Here is a 19,519-nt window from a genome sequence, read left to right as displayed (position 1 = left end):
CCCTTTTCTAACATTACATGGGCACTCTGTGTATCACTTTGTCCTTTGTTAGTGAGTGGTTTTGACCCAGGACAAATGGAGTTTGACAGCCATGGCCTGGCCAAAATAAGCTGAACTGCATCAGTCACTGACTATGTGGTACAGTGGATGGATACGGATTTAGACCGCCAACCGCAGACATTCACTGTCTTGTTGTCCTTGTGATAGAAGTATTTTGTACTCTACACACACACACACACACACACCACTTCAGAAGGTAGCCTGGGCTCTTCTTTTGTTGTAGTAGGTGGGCGGGAAAAGGAATGATTCACAATTGGGTGGTAATGGAAAATCATCCTATTTTTGAAGGAAGCGCTAAGAATGGAGGAGAATCCACTAGTGGTATTTCCTACATAATGCTATCCCTATAATGCAGTTGTTTTCAAATGTTTTAATGCCGCCGGAGTGGGAAAACAATCATGGCTCCCCCTCCGAATTCTTCATAACTATTCTAATAAATTGGCAATGGTTAAACATATCTAGACTTATTTAAACATTGCAGTTAAGTTCTGTCACTGTTTTAGAAATGCAATGAGATACATGATTGCCGAACACACTATTCTGGTCAGGCAGGCCTTACTAACATGTACACGTACGCATAGTGAGATTATTGGAAGCAGGGTGGGGGTTGACACATACTCACTGGTAGGATATAAATGACAAAACTGGTTAGTAATGGGCCATTACAGAGCGGATTACTGCTGCTCAGTTTTTAGCTTAAAACAAATCCCTGTTATTGGCATAATGCTTCTTTTCACCAGAACCTGCTCCTACCTTGCAATCACTTGAGGCCCCTCCGGGGGGGCGTACCCCAGTTTGAAGTCCCCTGCTATAATGAAGGAATCCACCGGTAGGCTCTTTTCTAGAGTTAGAAATTCCATCAGGACTCAGAGGATTCTTCTTCACCATCCACCTCTAAATCAGGATCTTAGACTGCTGGACTGCCAGTGAACTAAGCTACTGAGTGATACACTATCCATCATTCCTTTGATGTTACAGATCAGTGAACGCTGGAGACCCCCTCTATCATTCCTCAAGACTTTGCTTTGCTATTTGCTCTTCTGTCCCTTCGTTGGTTCCCTGATGTAGAATTTTACTTCCCAGTCTGCCCTCTCTGACTTTACCACTCTCTTGTTCTCTTCCTCCTCCCACTTATTATTTCTTCTTTCCATGTTCACCTTCCTTTTTATTGCCCTGTCATTGAGCGAGCTGCTTGTCTAGCTTTCCTTTAGTTCATTCTGTGCTCTTTCCTATTTTCTTTTCCACGTTTTGTCTCTCTTCTTTCCTCTTCCCATCTCTTCGCGACACCATATGTGGCAGCATCAACGTGGTGTATAGCTTATTTGCAGTATGTTATTTGTTGTTTGTTGTCCTAAGCCAATCCAAGCCAGATATTTTAAAATCCAGATTGGAAATCCATTTAGGGTACATCGTCCATCCTAAGAGTGAAAGAAGATACTTGGTAACTATGGCTGATTGCCCACTGTCTGCATCAGACAACTGTGTGCCATTGCACACCAGCATGTGCCACCTGGACCATCTCAGCCCTTGTCACTTTGAGTCCAGCCACTTACCTCTAAGTGACATTGTTAGTGTCAATGAGTGCTCTGCAGCACATGGCTAATATAATGTAGCGCCTAGTATACTTGGCGGCTGAGGATGTGCTGTGGCAGGCACAGAGACTGGGGAGCCATGGATATGATGACTATGCATACCTGGGAACTCACAGTCATTTAGCGAGTGGCACCCTCTTTTCACTTCCATCTACCAGCTTGACCAAAAAATGCCTCCATGGACTATAATTGGGTTATCCCCTTTTCAAATCTATAGCATCTCTATATGGAGTCAGTTCTAAAAGAATGAATTACTGGAAGGAGGAAGGCTCCACCACAGAATAGCCAGTCATTCTGGGGAGGGGATAGAATCACAATGGTTGGACTTCAGGGAGGTGTATAACACCGCACATTGCTAGTGCCAGCAAACCGGTTGCCTGAGCACCAGCCTCAAGAAAGATCTGCACTGGCGTCAACTCTAGGCAATAAATGAGGCAGGCTCTGCACCTCTTTGAGAGTGAATGTGTGACACTGAGGGTGCTTGCGTCATGGAAGGAATATTCTGAAATGCTTTACTTTAACCTAGATGTAAGCACTTCACAAGGTTGGTACTATACCTTACAGACATGTTGTTACTACTACCTGGGAATACTTCTAAGACTTTACAGCTGCAGGCTCCAACTTCTGCACAATTTATAGAAGTATTAGGAAGTTCTGTAACTTTTTGTGTAGATGTCAGTTTTTTTTTACTTAAAAATAGCCAACAAAGGCATAACAGTGCCAATTATATGTAAACGTACAACAATTTGAAATACTTTTTAGTCTACTCACTTTGAGTAAATATAAACATATTTTTTGAAGTTTCATATGGCGCGAACGAAGACCAAGAGCATTAAAGCGCTTTAGAAGAGAAACAGCAGTCACCCTTTTTTGGGGTACAGAAAAGTTAACTGATCTGCTCAGAATCACATGGGGTTGACCCGAGGTCGGTATTCAATGGCCCCCTCCCCCCAAAGTCGACAGCTTTCAGATCTCCTCCTAAAAATGTATTTTATTTGTTGATCTATATGTGCTACTCAAAAACGCTCTGTATGGCACAAGCAGAATAGCATCACGCCAGGCACCTGACAGCGGCCATCTTTGCGTCAGGCAAAATATTACGTCACGTGCCAATCCGATTCGAAGGTGAAACTGTCACTTGACAACGTTTCTTCTTCCCCCAAAAATCCCGCCCACTATAGCATAAGCTACGCCCCCTCCCAGCCAGCACAACTAACTAACCTGGTTCATTCCGGCGTTGACAAAGAGCAGGCTGGGGTCGCCGCGCGGGCGCACGGGGGAGGAAGGCACGCGCTGGTGCCCGCCGCGCTCTTGAAAGAACGTCAGGAACGTCTCGCGCACCGCCGCGGCCGAGGAGCAGAGCGCGCGGCGCGTGGTGACCAGGCTGCCCCAGGCCCGCAAGCAGAGGCGGGCCGCCATCTTACGGAGGGCACCGAAGTGACAGGAGACGGGGCAAGCGTTCCGCCGAGATGGAAAACGGACAACCAGCGTGCTAGAAACAGAAAAGAGACCACGGGATTAGGTGTTGAAAGTGAAATAGGACTATGGTGCACCAGCCCCGAAGGAAACAGGAACTGTCAAGGGACACTACTGAATTCTGGGACCTGTAGTTTTTTTTTATTTTTTATATTATAAAACAGGACTTCAGTTCCCAGAATTCAAAGGAAAAATCGTGGCGTGGAGTCCAAGATTATGCACGGACCTGGGATATCTGCCAGCTTTCAGCTGGCCTGGCAGACCAAGAGGGCATTTTACCAGTTTTCTTGTTCAGTGTTAATGTACCTGAAATGAGCTGGGGCTTTACATATTATTCAGCTCCCTGCGAGAGTAGGTCACACAGGCCAGGATTTTCTTTGCATTCTGGGACTTGTAGTGCTGTTGTAGCCATTTTTAAACAAGGCAAGAACTCAAAACAAAACCCTGGACCGGGTGACTGGCTCACTCCTGGACCTGGTACACTTCAGAGCTGTGACAACCAGTCTAATCCCAGGATTAGAACATGGTGTCCGCGTGCCAGGGAGTGCCCTGCACGGCCAGTTTTCTAATATCAGTTCAGCCGTACCCTCTGCCTGCCTAGACACTTTGCACGCTTAAGGACACATGATTGTTGGGAATAGGGTTGCACCTTTCTTACCTTACTTACCCTTTGTTTACCATTTGCTATTCAGGAGCATTCAAAAGCTGCCAGGTGAAAAAGTATTTGCATATAATTGCCATGATTCTTTTGTAACATTCCAGTTATTCCTTTGTTTTCTCGAAGACTCATTCTGAAACAATTTAGACACCTCTCAAAAACATTTCAACTGATTTCTTAGTGTGTTTGCTGTTTTAGGCTCATGTTTCAGAAGGGGAAATGTACTGGATTTCACTGCTTTTCATATATATTTTTTTATCAACCGGGACTTAAAAATACAGGCCAGGAGGAACCAGGGTGCGTATGAACCGCAGACCACATCTTTCTTGGTTTAATTCAAGCTTCTTTAAAATAAAGCACTTAACTGAATGTGGAGTTCATAAAGTCTGATTAGTGTGACGCAAGCCTTGACTGCTTGAGATTGGGGTCTTTACAGGGACAAATGTACACAAGAAATAACTCTATCATCCAAATGGAATTAAATAGTGTTATAACATAAAACACCATTGTTGAATAACAATACCCACCATGAAACAACAGTGGCCACCAAAAACCGTGCCTAATGACCACCTACTGCCCCAGGACCTGAAGAAAAGGTATTACAATCTACTTCTGCCTTTCCCATTATACCTTAACATTGAGGGAAGGAGGGGTGCTTAGAAAGAGCTCCAGTTCAGTTAGTGAGCCCTATGAAGACCTTTACAGGCCTCCTCAAAAAGGTAGGAAATGCACTGGGGTGCGCAGACACCATCACTCGACTTGCCATCTCGTCCTTGCTTCACCACTGCATTTATTAAGACTGTTTTTGTGTACTAAGTTAGTAAGGTGGGTTTCTGTACATTTGTCCTCTGTTGGCAGATTTAATGTGTTTGGGCCTGCCAGTAATAGTGTATTCTATGCAAACTGCAGAATTATAAAATCACTGCTGCCTAAGATGCTCTCGCTAGCGATGCAGTCAAGGAAGAGCTACTTAAGTAACTGATAGAAAATCTCTAAAACATAATTTCGGCTTCAGAACAAACACCTCTGCTTTGTTGATTCTCTGCCTTCAGGTATTGCAGAAAGAGCTGCTTCCTATCAGTGCCTGAGCTCAGGAACTGAGTGCCACAAGTGTGACAGTGCATAACATTTCTGAGCCAGAGGTTGCAGTGCTTCCTCATAGCCTGCAGTACGAGGAGCTACATATGTGCCCTCTGAAGAACACTCTGGACACCTTAGTACTTATGACCAGTGGTGGGGTTTGCAGAGATCATCCCTGCAAAGAAATATCTGGGTCTCAGTGGTGCTGGACAATTTTTGCTATGGAGGTGCTGGGGCGAGTGTCACTATATCACTGATATATTGCATTAATATTACACCAACTACATCGCGTACCACTATATCATCAAAATAAATAGACTCGGAGCTAAGAGAGTAAGTATACTTTCCTTTATGGGTGTTTACCTTGGGAATATAGTGGAGTTGATATAGTGGATGCAATATTTTTGTAGGTCAATATTGATAACTTCAGTATGGTGATATATAACTGTGCTTGGCAATAGTGTCTACTCACCTACATCAGAGTGGTTCTGAGCATCCGTTCTCTTTGAATCTATAGAGATATGGACAAAAGTGTACACAGGAGTCAGAGGAACAAGTCAGTACAAGAGGGTTGCACTGATTATTACGGTAAAGGGTACACAGGGCGGATGCTGGATGCAAGAGATTGCCACATAGGAGAGACCAACATATAACTCAAGGACACTTGGCAGGGGTGTTAGATGTACGTTATGGCACCTTGCACTGGTGTACCACTGGCAGACCTGCTTCACTGCGGTAAAGTGGGCATAGACCACAAACACCCATTCAGTTCATATACAAGGGTAATTGCTCTCTGCTACAGAGTCACAGCTGTAAGGATTGCAAAGTTGTCCATTAGCCTCTTAATGTCAAATTACCAAGGTTGGCATCATCAGAACAGACGGCAGACAGTGCCACCTTGCCCTAAAGCTATTTATATAAAAGTGCAGTATGGCTTCTTTATATAATGGTATCACAGACAATTATGTAAAATGGTTTGTGATTAGAAAAGTTGAATTATTCTTACGTGGTGACTCAGGACGGATACATCAGTGCCACTCAGCGTATTTTCACTTCATCACTGTTCAACGCCATGCCTGTCTCTGGCCTTAAAGAAACAGAGCTCATCCTCACTAGCTCTCTGCTTGATAGCGCCTGGGCATACAGGCTTTGATTAGCCTCTGTGCCATCCAATCACCGGTAACAACTAAACTCAGTCTGCTCTGGATAAACCCCACTCTTAATGGCAGTCAGTTCTTTTGATCTCGAGAACAGTCTGTCATCTCTTTACCACGGTTAGATACTGTTGGAGCTCGCGTGCATGTATGTATATGATATCCCCTACTGATGACTCCTCAGTGCAGAGACACCAGGCCCACTATGCTGTAGTAGAGTTCAGATCCACTTAGCATTTGAGTTTAGTCATGCATCACTGCTTAACTTGTAAAAAATATAAGTGCCAGGGACCTCGTCAGGAGTTAACGCCCTCTTGCATCGCCCATGGCTGCTGTCAGCACTGCCAACTAGTGTATTAAAACAACGACTAACCATCACACCCCTACAAGTGTGACTGTTCCAGGCCCCCAAAGCTATAAGACTGTCTTTGGAGGCAGGTATTAGTCATTGTAAATGTATATTGAGTTAATAAACAGCTGTTGCTGTGCTTGTCTGTAGATTAGACAAACCGCACCAACGTGTGTCAGACTGTTATAAGTGCCGGTGCTGCCAATTAAAGGCTGGTGCAGAGCACCGGAAATCACCGGCTCAAATTAAGAACTGGTCTGCATTCAGTCCACTTTGCCCTGGCCTCCCCAGCTATTTAGTGGCAGACCAGGTTGTGAACACAGGAGTTGATCCTTGGGCAGTCTAGTTCTATTCCCCCCATGTCCCTCGGCGATCCCTCTGTGGGGCAGTCCAAGTCCATTCACTCCCATGTGCGGGTACCATTTCTAGTTGGAAGAATCCAACATTGTAAAGCAGACATTTTCTCTAAATCTATTTCTGCATCCCTAAAACTGGGTCACATCAGCTGAGGTCCAATCAGCTCCCAGACTTGGTGTTTGGTGACACATGCAATCTCTTCGGAAAGACTCCAAGAGTGTGTCGGTCTTCTTACCAGAAAACAACAATACTTGATCAAATAGTATTGGCAAAGCCAATAGACCCCCTCCCACCCATGGAAGAGCCAGTAGCTTTGGCAATGTGTTTATCCATGTTGTACACTAGTGTGGCTGTTGTTCAGCATAGCTAAAAGTGGGGTGGGGTGGAGTAGATTGGGATGGAGTGGGCTAGAGCGTCTGCTGCCCTCCCCAGCTCCTCTGGCTGCTGCTGTCTCTGCCTTTGCTGGGAAGAACTGAGAGTCGGGAGACTCTCAGTTCGAGGCCCTCCTGCAACCGCAGTCTCGTTCCTGTGCCCCCAGCTAGCCTAGTGGCCATCACAAGTAGGTATTTTCTTTTTTTTTTCTTCTCTCTGTAGCTCTTTCACTCTTGTGTTTTCTGCCTTCTTCTTCTGTCGTCCTTCGTTTTTTGCTATTTCTTTTTTCTTTCTCCCCTCTCTCCTATGCCCCTCTCCCTGCAAAGCCGTTTCCCGCCCTCCCACCTCCCAACTGTCCGCTCCCCCCACCCCTTCCCCTTCTTAATGGTGGCTGCACAGCAGATGCGCGCAGCGGTTGTGCCGAAGGCAAGCCCATCTGCGCCTGGACCGCGCCCAGCACCAGGAACCCTGGTGGCTCTGCAGATGAGGCCCCTTCCTCCCAGCGCCTTGAGACCCTCACAGGTGAGTAGCTGCACTCTAAAAGCATTGATTGGTTGATTGAGAATGGAGTGGGGTGGATTGGGAGAGATTGGAGTGGGGTAGATTGGAGTGTGGTAGATTGCATTGGGTAGAGTGGGGGTACATTTGAGTGGAGTAGATTGGAGTAGGCTGGATTGAGTAGAGTGAAGTGGGATATATTGGGGTGGATTGGAGTGGAGTAGGGTAGATTGGGGAAGAGTGGAGCGGGGTGAATTTCAGGTACATTGGAGTGGAGTGAGGTAGATTAGAGTGGGTTAGACTGGGTGGATTATAGTAGGGTAGATTGTAATGGAATGAGGTTGTATTAGGGTGGAGTGGGGTGTATTGGGGTAGTGGTTAGGTTGGAGTGGTGTGGGATAGATTGGGGTGGGGCAGATTGAAGTGGAGTAGACTGGGGTATAGTGGGGTAGATTGGAAAGGGGGAGATTGAATTGGGGTAGAATAGGATAGATTTGGTTGAAGTGAGGTAGGTTGGAGTGAAGTGGTGTAGATTGGAGTGGATTAGAATGGTGTAGATTGGAGCGTAGTGGGTCAGAGTGGAGTGGGATATACTGGTGTAGATTGGATTGGAGTGGGGCATATTGGGGAAGAGTGTAGTGCAGTGGGTTGGGGTAGATTAGAAGTGAGCTATATCATTATGGCGAGGAGTAGAGTGAAGTGGAATGGGGTAGATTAGGGTGGAGTGGACTGAGTATATTCGGTTGATTGGAGGGAAGCAGGATAGATTGGAATGGAGTGGGGTAGATTGAGGTGGAATGGAGTGAGTTAAGTGGTGTGGAGGGGTGTAGAGTGGAGTGGCATATTGTGATATGGAGTGAGTGGTGCAGATTGGAGTGGCGTGGAGTTGAGTGGCGCGTGGTAGAGTAGAGTTGCATGTCATAGAGTGAGGTGGAGTGTCATAGTGTAGATTATGCATGGAGTGGTAGCGCACTGCCATTAAAGACAACATATTTTAACTGAAATGACCATTACGTTTGCACTGATGTACGGTTCTATTGCACAAACGATAGTGTGCGAATATCATCCCCTTGTGTGTTAATGGGTTTTGATCATATTCAAATATTTGTTTCCAACACACTTAGACACTTAGAATAACAAAATGAGCTTCACTTGTACTAATTTTGATGTATTCTGAAGCATCATCATAGGTCATTTATTTGTGTGCTAGAAAAAAAATCCTACACCATCTCCTCTCACAGGGGTACTCATTAGGATTGTCACATACATTCTCTGACTTTGAAGTCAGAGAGAGAATAGTAAACACACTATCTCCCTGTGAAGGCACAGGCTGACATTTGACCTCTGTCTTTTAATTCACAGTAAATGTGACAAGATAAGAAAAAGATTGAAAAGCCTCTTTACAGAAAACAAGTTTGTGAAAGCATACAGTAAACAGGATTTGGGCAATGGGAGGGACTAACACAAGCTGGACAACCTAAAACAAATGAAACCAACAAATAGAAAGACAAAAAATATGAGTTGCAAACCCAATGGTAAGCAATGGGGGAAATGCATCCCCAGGGAAGCTTTCAAATCGTCCCCAAGATGTTGTAAGGTTCTGGTAGGTTTTGACCTAAAAATTAAACAAGATTTACTGGTTAAGTGTTTTATAAAATTTTGGTCTTACACATACCTTCTCCAACATCTTGTCAGCCGGCGAGGAGGGACAGTGAACAATTAATCATAGAGCACAACCAGAAAACAAATTGTAAACCAAACGCCACCCCTCTGATGTTTTTTCAACACTGAAAAACTCATATTAATGTATAAACGTTTTCTCAAAATGTATTTGCAACTTCAGTCTCTTAGTCAAATAATGGTGCTATTTGTAGCAAATCATAAAAAACGTTAAGGGGATGAAACATATCTGTGTGCATGCATACAATACTGTATGAGACGTGCCAAAGTCCACAGGATACGGTGCTTCGAAAAAATGCACCTTTTTAGTCAGAAAAATACCAGTGTGTGAAAGTACCAGTATAGTGCTCAGAGTTTTACATCACCGTGTAGTGAACATAGTGGCATGGGCTTGTGAGTACACCCCTTAATAAAGTTTCCACCTGAAGCTGCCTTCCTGCTTCACCCCCACCCCACCGCAAAACCCATTCTGCTTCAGGCCCTAATCACGGTTGGAAGTTCACCTAGCAATCGCTACACATGCCCCTCCTCTTCTCCTTCTCACCAGCTCTAAAAATTTACAAAGTCAATGTGAGCTCACTGGAAAATGTGCACCCAGGTTCTCACTTAACGTGCTCATTGCAAAACAGCATTCAGGATCCATTTTTAACACTTTTCATTCAGCACAGCACTGACATTTTCCGCTGAGTGTCTTATTGGTTCTGCCTCTGGAAACTGGCATTGAGGTGTTTAGTGTGAATGTGCATATCTGGTACTGGAATGCTTCTGAAAATGGTAATTCGCTGGGAAGCACTTACTTTGGAGTGGGATCCAAATTTATGACATTTTGGCGTAGAGCAGCACAGCAGGTCACCTTCCTGCACTGTCCTGCATCAAGAGGAAAGGGCATGAATGCACCATAACTATGCAATACAGGACATTCCTGCCCCTTCCAAGTGCGCTGGCGCCATTTCGGCAGCCTAGCGCCAACTCAGGCGCCCTTGCACCATGGTGCAAGAGTGTCTGCATTGTCGGCAGGATTGCTCTTGTGTAGAAAGGGGCTCCTTCCTGCACAAAACCAGTCCTGGAAGGCTTTTTCCTCTTTCTATGTGTGCTGCAGAATGAAGATATTTCTCCTCGTTGCATCTGCTCTGGGAGGCGTAAGGTTTTAATCCCCAGGTTTACAGTCTTGTGTAAATCTAGGGCAGTGTCAAAGCCCACGGGTGTTGCGTGGGAAAATGCACCCCAATGCCCATGAAACACCTTGGCACAGAGTAAGGCAATGCAGCAAGTTGCACTGCTTTCTCTTACTCCATATCTATGAGGTCATACATAGCCACGCAAAGTGGCTCTGCGTGGCTTCATAGATATGGTTGAGAGGTTTGCGCCACCGGAGCGTCAAAAAAAGTGACGCTTCGGCGGCGCAAGCCTCTCAGAAATATGCCCCCAAGTGCTTATTAAAAGCTACAATTAGTTGCTCCCTGGAAATGGGACCTGTGAACACTCTTGAAACGGCAGTGTTGGAGAAAATGGGCTCACTACAATATGGCAGTGATGTGCTGATTAGTGAAACATTGCAGATTTTAGAGTCACTGCAAAACATTAATGAGAATGCAGTGCACATAGAAAGAGGAACAAGCATTTTCAATGCAACAGGTCTTGCATTGTTCGAGATAGAGCTATTAACGTTGTAAAGCAAAAAAAACACGCAGCGCGATCACGCTATGTAAAATGCAGCGCAATCGCGCTGCGTGGAAAATAAACAGATAAAGTAGTCTGGACTCCAGGCTGAATACATCGAGCCTCGAATGTTTTTAGTAGTTTACCGGTGCTGTGTAGGTGGGCTAAACACCGGAAAAGGCATGAAGTATGCATGCCTTTCACAAATGAAAGCAAGCGGATTTTAAAAGGCAAGCCCACCAACCAATGTAAGTGACTGACGTGGCATGGGCGTGGTTTGAAGCCCAAAGAGAGATACCAGAATGGACAGAGCGCTTTGCGCTCTCCCATAAAAATGGGGAGAAACAAAGATATTTCTCCTCGTTGCACCCCCCTGGGAAAGCATAAGGTTTTGGCACATTCCTAGGTTTACAAGCCCTTTCAAATCTGGGAATACATCAAAAACCATGGGAGTTGCCATGGAACACCCACTGCAAGCTAGCCAGGGTAGTGTAAGACAACGCAATGATTTGCGCAGAGTTGCCTTACTCCATATTTTTTTTTAATTGGCTTGAAGTGGCTTCAAACATATGACTTAGTGGATTTTCATTAGATGCACAGACAAACAACAATAAACAAATATATCACATATGCAGTCTTGGGCACCAGAGAATACAATACCGTATGAATAGTTCATACCAAACACATGGATCTGCAACATGCAGCATCCAGAAGTGGTCCATGACTTATTGCTGCCTGCCACTTTGCCTAAGACCCACATATAACACCTCCAGAGCCAAAGTGATGGACACAGGGGCCAGTATTACCATAGTACAAGGTTAGCTGATATCCATCTATAGGCTTCCACTAGGGCCTGGAGGGTGATGGCCCACTGGCAGAGGCGTCTGTAAGGTGGAGTCTTGATTGAAGGGATAGGCATGAAGTGGTATCCGTATGCATGCTGGTTGAGTTGATGCCATAAGTATACAAAACAGTGATGGATGGAATATTTGAATTAATCTCAACCATTGATAACCACTCTGGCCTGCAACCCATGCCACTTCAGTTTGGACCTAGCTAAATGCAAATCAGTCTTGACCTTGCTACAATAGGAACAGTCCAGTCTGAACTGCCATGCTAAGTCCTCTCTTAACCGCAACACAAGTAACCCAGGACCGGTTTCTCCCTAGTTATGGCATCATCAGCTGTATACAGCTTGGTTCCAGTGACAGTGTGCCCGAGACCCACATTTGGGCATACCCTGCCCTAAGTAGGGTGACACAATAAGTATACAAAACAGTGATGGATAGAATGCTTGAATTAATCTCAGCCACTGGTAATCACTCGGGCTGCATTCCAATCCATAGTTATTTTGCATACCATACAACCTCAGTTTGGACCCAGCCATATGCGAATGAGTCTTGACCCTGCTCTAGCACAAACAGTCCAGCCTGTACTGCTGATGGATCGGGATGTGGCCCCAAGCGATTGCCAGTGGCTGTGACTGAGATTGAGTCAAGCATTCCATCCATCACCTTGTTGTTGCAGTTGCTGCCCTAAGTGCCACTAGTATGCCCAGACATTAGTACTGTGTGATTGAAATCAAGCTATGCCCAGCTAATGAGCCCATAATAAGGCAGAAATCGGTCCCAGGATGCTTGTATTCTGGTTCAGGGAGGACCTGGCCTGGCAGTTCGGGCTGGACTGCTCCCATTGGAGTAGAGTCAAGACTGATTTTCATATGGTTGGGTCCTTGAGTTTGGAAAAGGATCAGCTAGATTTGCAAAGCACTGTGATCTTGTAGAATAGAATGGCCCTAGATGTTGTTGTTGCCAAGGGAGGCGTTTGCGCTTTTATAGGCTCTGAATGCCCCTCCTTTTTATCACCAACACTTCTCCTAGCATTCATAAGCAGATAGATCACAATATTCTCAGCTGTAAGGAGCTCCACACTACCCAGGAAGAGTTAAGGCTGAGCAGGAAAGGTTTATGATCTTGGCTTATCAGCTCCTTTGGAAAGTTGGGAATGAAGATCTTTAGAGTATTTCTTTCAATAATACACATCATACCAACCCCTTACCTTTTGATGCAAATAATAACATAACATATAATATTTGTTTTATTGATTCTAATCAAGGCATTACACTTGCTTATCCACCAACCACTACCGATAATACTAATGTGAAATACGATGATGACAAAATGTAAACACATTGCTATGGAGCTATAAATTAATAGATTGAATGTCATCCATCTGTTCTAGATTAGCACCACAAGGTGCAAAGGGGGTTGTAAATGCATGCAAGGTTTCCTGTCTATTTAACAGATGCTTTTATATCAACCACGTTGTTAAACTACGTTTCTGCCTTTGTATCTTGGCACTCACAGGGGCACTTGTTTTAGCTCCGGTTATTTGCAGTTTCACTCTGAACCACGTGAAACTACTCTGACTTTGTGAAGAAAATGTACAAAAGTAATGTCATTCTTTACATGTTAGCATTACATGCTCAGTCACTTTGTGTGAATGATGGTTGGTTGGATTTGCAATTAGCAACGCCTTTGCATTTGTTAGTAAACATGTTACAGCATTCAAGTAGGCTGAAAGAGTGATTTTTATTTAACAGCTTAGGAACCTCAGGATCTAGAGTTTGCTTTTCTTGCCTTGGATGCTGCAACCACATCCTGTTCAGTCCACTGCATGGATGGCATCACCGTCTTAAAGCCGCTTCTCTTGCACAATGTGCCCATAGCTTCCACCTTGATCTTTCCAGGGCGCTGAGCTTCTCTGCCCCCTCGATTCAAACCTAGGTATCCTGACCATATTATCAGAGTCTCTCATAGAATCCTTGCTAGTTGTTAGGTCCCTGTTCATGTTGTGCATGAGCCCCTTCTTAACCTGTTGTTGCCAGGCCATTGCCATCAAAGTGCACCACAATCCTGTGTGGAGAGCCCAGTCCTCTAAGAAGTTTCTTAACCTTTTGTATGAGTAGCGTCCACTGCTTTCAATGGTACCCAAACCACTTTACCTCTGTGTTTTCACTTCAGAGTTATACATCACCTTTCATACCCAGAAGCGGGATCGGTGCATGACCACATGAATCCCGAGCTATGCTCGCTGAACTACACCAACATAGACCACACTTATCCTTTGACCTAATGTAAACATTTGAAGATTAGTTTTGTTTCACTCACATGGAGACACTCAGTCCCTCTGAGCTGCAGTGAAGAGTTTTTGAAAGGAGATTGGCAAAGGAAATAAAGTTATGCACCACCTGACTTGCAAACAGCCCTGTGAGTAGTGACAGAATGAGAGAGAATACAAGTATTTGCTTCCTGCAGTATACATTTGAAGGATTTTCCATAGTGGACAGTGGAAGGGGTAGCAATAAAACCCTCCTGACTGCATGCACTCCACAACCTGTGCTAGTTTGTGGTGAGATGCTAGGGAGGAGCATGTGAAATGATTATCCAAAAGAAAATATTTACTTTAACAGCATCACCAGGTTAGAAAATGTGGAAAGCTTCAGATGATAAAACCAGATAATAATAATAATCCCTTTCACCTGAGACGGCTGATGCATCATGACTTTGTGATCTGCCCATCTTCAATGGAGTTAGACCCGCCTAGGATTAGCTTGACAGTGGTTCTGGATATACAGTCCTGATGTCATCATGATTCAACGTTATTGGCCACGTTAGGTGAGGGGAAGCCCTGCCCATCCAATTAGAGTGCAATGTAAGCACTCTTTTAGTGGAAGCACACAACCTCTGCCCACTCAACGCTCTACTCAAGGGAACCATCATCTGGGTGCAGCCAAAGCCGCTTTAAGTAGGACTCCTTTAAGCTATTCTATTGATCACGTAAGACCATGTGTCAACTGCTTGCATTGTCAAGCCAGATCTTTTGCACTTGTATGCTTGAAAGAGAGCCAGTTACTTGGGTTTTGTCACGTGGGAGAGTGATGCGTTTTCGGGATCTTTCAGAACACGACCCAGGAATACATTTTCTGGACCCCAAGGCACTAAGGACTTCCTCAGTGTGCCAATCCGAGACAGGAAGCCAGTTGAACTTTAACCACCCCACCAAGCAGTACTTGGATGAGAAGCATTTTAGGTTAACAATCAATTCTGTGAAATATCCCTGGGACCTTCTTTCATGATAGAAATACACACTCAAGACTACTCGGAAACTATGGGTATACTTTGAAGATGTATTTTAGAATAGAATTAAAATCCCATCCTTATGCACACAATATGTGTAGTAATTATAATAAAATCAAACGGAAAAGCAGCTACAATGTTTACAAGAAATATGAAGAGCAGAAAATATTTCAACATCTTGAATGTGTTATTTTATGTCAATGTCACCCTTGGCTTACTAAGCCAAACTCAGCACCAAAAGAAAAGACTAACTTGAGTTACAGAGATGGTGTACACCCGCATCCCTGCTTTGAACAATAGATGGTGCACACCCGCATCCCTGCTTTGAACAATAGATGGTGCCCACCCGCATCCCTGCTTTGAACAATAGATGATGTACACCCGCATCCCTGCTTTGAACAATGGGAATACTGTTCAATATTACAGCGTTGTCTGCTATTCTCAGCTGTCCTGGAAGGCAGGCTGATAAGCCCAGCAGGCAAAGACTCAGTGCGCCTCGGGTGAGCCTTCAGCAGAAATAGGTGGTGTCATTCTGCATGGTCAGTCTTCTGGCACAATGTCCCTCTCTACTCCTTCACACTCTGTTTCCATCTTATATATTATTATCATGTCATTTTTACATCTCTCAGAATAAACAATTAGCAGAGAAAAAGCCTTGCACTTTAAAGAATAATAATAAATCGAAAATGTAATTATCAGTTTTCATGAAACCTTGTTCACGGCTCAATAACAATTATTTAGAGCAGAAAGTTCACTTCAGATCAAATACTGTAAATATGTTTGGACATACTTGATTATCACTTTGCAAAAAATGATCGCATTAAATATACTTGTGATCTATCCTTGTCACGTGTGCCTAAGTACTCCACATGTGCAGCTTCAAAAGGGAAAAACATGAGAATTATAACAAAGGGTAACCCAGCTGAATTTGTATCTCTTCTTTGAAAGGAGTTCTTTTTATTCTCTGGTGTTGAGAAAGAACAGTTCTAGTCTGCAGGCTTTTCTGGGAATGGACAGTTCATGTGCTGGAGCTAGGAGTACATGGGCGCTGCAGGGACCCCACAACACCAGGAGAGGTTTATGAGAGGAAACAATATTAATGAGCCCTTTTAAAGTGCTTGTTACTTGCTTTATTGTCTGTGTTTTAAAGACAGTCAAATATAATTAAGCACAACATATAGACAACTCATGACCAACTATTTGTGTTCATGTAACACTTAAGTGGCAATATTGTAGGGATCCTGGAGACCTGAATAGAGGAGACTTGAAGCTCGCCACAGACTTAAAAACAAAATATTCTCTTGTTGCTTTCTAATATTTACATATGTACAAATATAAGGCACACTAAACTTTTTAATACATGATAAAATACAGAGTTTAACTCGGGTCAATAACACACCAAGGAGTACCAATTTAATTTGTATGTGTGATGCACTCATGGCTCAAATTGCTCCTGTAGAGTATTGTATGTTTTCCATTAAAATGATGCAATTGCAAGCTCAGCAATCAGTACACTTGTTACACAAGGTGCTTCCACAAAATGTCGAAACCAAAAATATCGAGTCAAGATTATCAAAGACAAAAATATTGTGAAAGCAAGTTTCTATAGGTAACTAAGGTTTTACTATACATAACTCCACGTATATGTACCTTGATGATACATATATCTTCAAGGTACGTATAGATGGAGTTAAGAATGTTAAATCTATACTTATATATCTCCACTTATCTTCTCAATATTTTGATCCTCGTTATTTTTGTCACAATATTCTGTCCACACAATATTTCTGGTTCCGATATTCTGTCAGTGATCTTTGCACAAAGGCCAGGTGTCATAGCAAAAGCTGAGAAATGAAGCAATATATTAAGAGACAAATGATTTATTATGATTTGCATGCAGTCTCAATGACATTTCCCTCTTAGACTGTTTTGGGTTTAATTTTGTGACCCTCCTACTTCTGCATTCCTCTGTCTTGTTCTGGAGAGCTGAGACCGCTGGCCAGCGCCCCCACTCCAAAACTTGTTCCAGCTCCACTGGGAGCAGAGTGAGTGTATTCAAGGCAAGGGAGTCAGACTGCTTCTCAAATGGGTGGTTTTCTCAAGTTGAGGATAATACAGCTTTGCCTCAAGGTGGCGCTAGCAGCTTGCTGGTTAGAAGTTAGATTCTAGCCTTTGTGTTTCACTGCACATTCCCAGTACATCTTGTGGAGAGAAACCACCCCTCTGGGAGTACACAGAGGCCATTACCCCTTCTCTTTGTGGATGGGGGCAGGCCCTACTGTGGGCTCCTGCTTCATTCTACATAGGTGACCATGGAGGCTCATGAGATCTTGTGGGATTCCACACAGGTGAGCCACGTGGGCTTGAAAGGAGCTCACTGGGTCCTGCTTTGACAGTTCTAGCCTTACAAGTCTGATGTTCAGTAAATAGTGGAGGACTCCAGTCCATCCATGGTTGCCATCATTCTCACCGTCTCATCATAGCTTTCCATCCTGTCACCATTTTTGGGGGTTGGTTTCACAACCCAGGTGTCATTATGCTTTATCCGATCACCAGAAACAAAGGCAGTAGGTCTGGCTTATTTATTGTAAGAGACCATTTGGCCTTAAAGGGTTGATTCTAATTACACTGTGTTAAGACCTTTAAACAAATACTTTGTTCCAGGGGGTGTCATGGGTTACTGTAGTAGGCATGAGTTTTAGTGTTGATCCCCCCTTTGGCAAACACTGAGGGCATAAGATTTAAACTGCATAATCGATGTTAGGTCCTCCTAGAATACCAATAGCCCTTTAACTGTGATCTTTAAATTAGTGCACTATGTGTAGATGGGTATTTTGTTACATGGGCTTTCATGAATTGTTGCAGGAGACAAGAGTGGTTGGTTGGTCCCGACATCTGAAGAACCCTTGTAGAAGATTTACAGTGCGATGATCCTTGTTGGGACCTCTTGGGAGGGATTGCATGTTGTTTTGCCAATTGTAATTTTGTGTGACACAGTACGCTTTAGTTCACTATGGCAACAAGCCAAGAATTAAAACTATAGGCCTGATTGCTTCATTATGAAGAGTTATGTAAGATGACATCGGTCTGATCTGTTGGCTAAGAAAAGTTACAATAAAAGCTGTAGGCCTGATTTATTTATTGTGAAAGCCGATAGGCCTGTAGGAGGGGGGTCTTATTCCGCTGGGTTAAGCCTGGAGACTTTTGTTTCAATAAATGAAACCTCACAGGTCACCAGGGGTTAGCCCTTCTGACAAAACCCAAGCTTAGAAGATAGTGCGAGGAACATTGGGCAAGCCCACTTCAGCCATTGGCTCTATTGCCCCGTGAGTGACCGGTGCTTTACTTGGTTACATACACACAACACCTGTTGGGACAGTCCTTTGGTTTCCATTTTCACATTTTATAGGTCTGCTTTCATTCTGCTTGCTTGCATTCATTTCCAGTGAAGAGTACCAACTTTGGCCCACTGGCGGGGGCAGAGGACGGGGCAGGTCACAGGCTGAATACGCTCCTGTAACCTCAGTTCTTCTGACAACACAAAATAAGCGTTTCTTTTCCTCCTTACCCGGGGCTATTTAGGGCGGCCAAGTTAGTCAGCTTTTGAAACTACATGTACATTTCAAGTTGTTTTTTTCACATTTGGGGGATGGACTACACACCTGCCTTCGGAATAGGAGACCCCTCTGAGAGTATATTAGGTCTTGGTCCTGAAGAGTCGCCCTGATCCTTGTGGACATTAAATAGACAAGAAACATGTTGACCTCCCTTTTGACTACCCATTTAGAGCCAGAAGGATCATTGTACCCATTTCTGGCCAGTGTCATTCTTAATCATGAAAAGGATTGCAATATATTAAACAAGTATGGGAAACTCCTTAGCTATTTTTAACTTTCACCTACACCAATCTATTTACTTCATCACACTGACAATATTGTTTGCTCCTCACTCTTCACATCGGCGAATAATCAAAAAAGATCTCTGGCAAAGAGTTCCCTTGTGGGGCCCATTGGGCATTGCAGCGCCGGCCGAACGAGGAGCTGCACAATGATGAAGCATGACACCCCTTGGGGTGTGTGAGGGCCGTTGCTCCTGAGCGCAGATCTCCTGATCAGTTTGCTTAGGCTGAGCCTCACCGGTTTACGTTTTTCACTCTAGTTTTTCTGATAGGAACTGAATACTCCTTTTTGTATATTTTTTAAGTAGGTCTTGTGTATAGTGAATCAGTTTTCGCTGTTCCCAGATTAGCAACATTTTCCTTCTAAACATGGAGGCCATATTGGAGCTTTCAAACAATGATACAGTATGTGCAATACCACTCCAAGATGGCTGTCTGCTACTTTATTTAATTTTCTACCCTTGTATTATTGTCAGAGTATGTGCGTTACATTTAGGCAGCAGCATGTTTCCTTTTTTTATTTTTTATTTATCTTGCATATGCTTGT

General features: G+C 44.0%; 1 protein-coding gene across 2 annotated transcripts in view; it reads right to left on the bottom strand.

Moving 5' to 3' along the window:
• The window catches only part of AARS2 (alanyl-tRNA synthetase 2, mitochondrial), a 96,432-nt gene extending 93,301 nt beyond the window's left edge, over positions 1-3,131 (bottom strand). Inside the window, exon 1 of one of the 2 annotated variants that reach the window (XM_069236372.1) lies at positions 2,874-3,131. In XM_069236372.1, the coding sequence (XP_069092473.1) occupies positions 2,874-3,071 (198 nt within the window). In that variant the 5' untranslated portion in view covers positions 3,072-3,131. The remainder of the gene's footprint in view (positions 1-2,873) is intronic. The other variant, XM_069236371.1, reaches the window with a different exon arrangement.
• Between the last annotated feature and the right edge of the window lie 16,388 nt (positions 3,132-19,519).

Source organism: Pleurodeles waltl, chromosome 5 (genome assembly GCF_031143425.1).
Source record: "Pleurodeles waltl isolate 20211129_DDA chromosome 5, aPleWal1.hap1.20221129, whole genome shotgun sequence".
In the NCBI taxonomy this organism is placed as follows: domain Eukaryota; kingdom Metazoa; phylum Chordata; class Amphibia; order Caudata; family Salamandridae; genus Pleurodeles; species Pleurodeles waltl.
The sequence above is the reverse complement of the archived record's forward strand: the minus strand, read 5'-3'. Positions and strand labels throughout refer to the sequence as shown.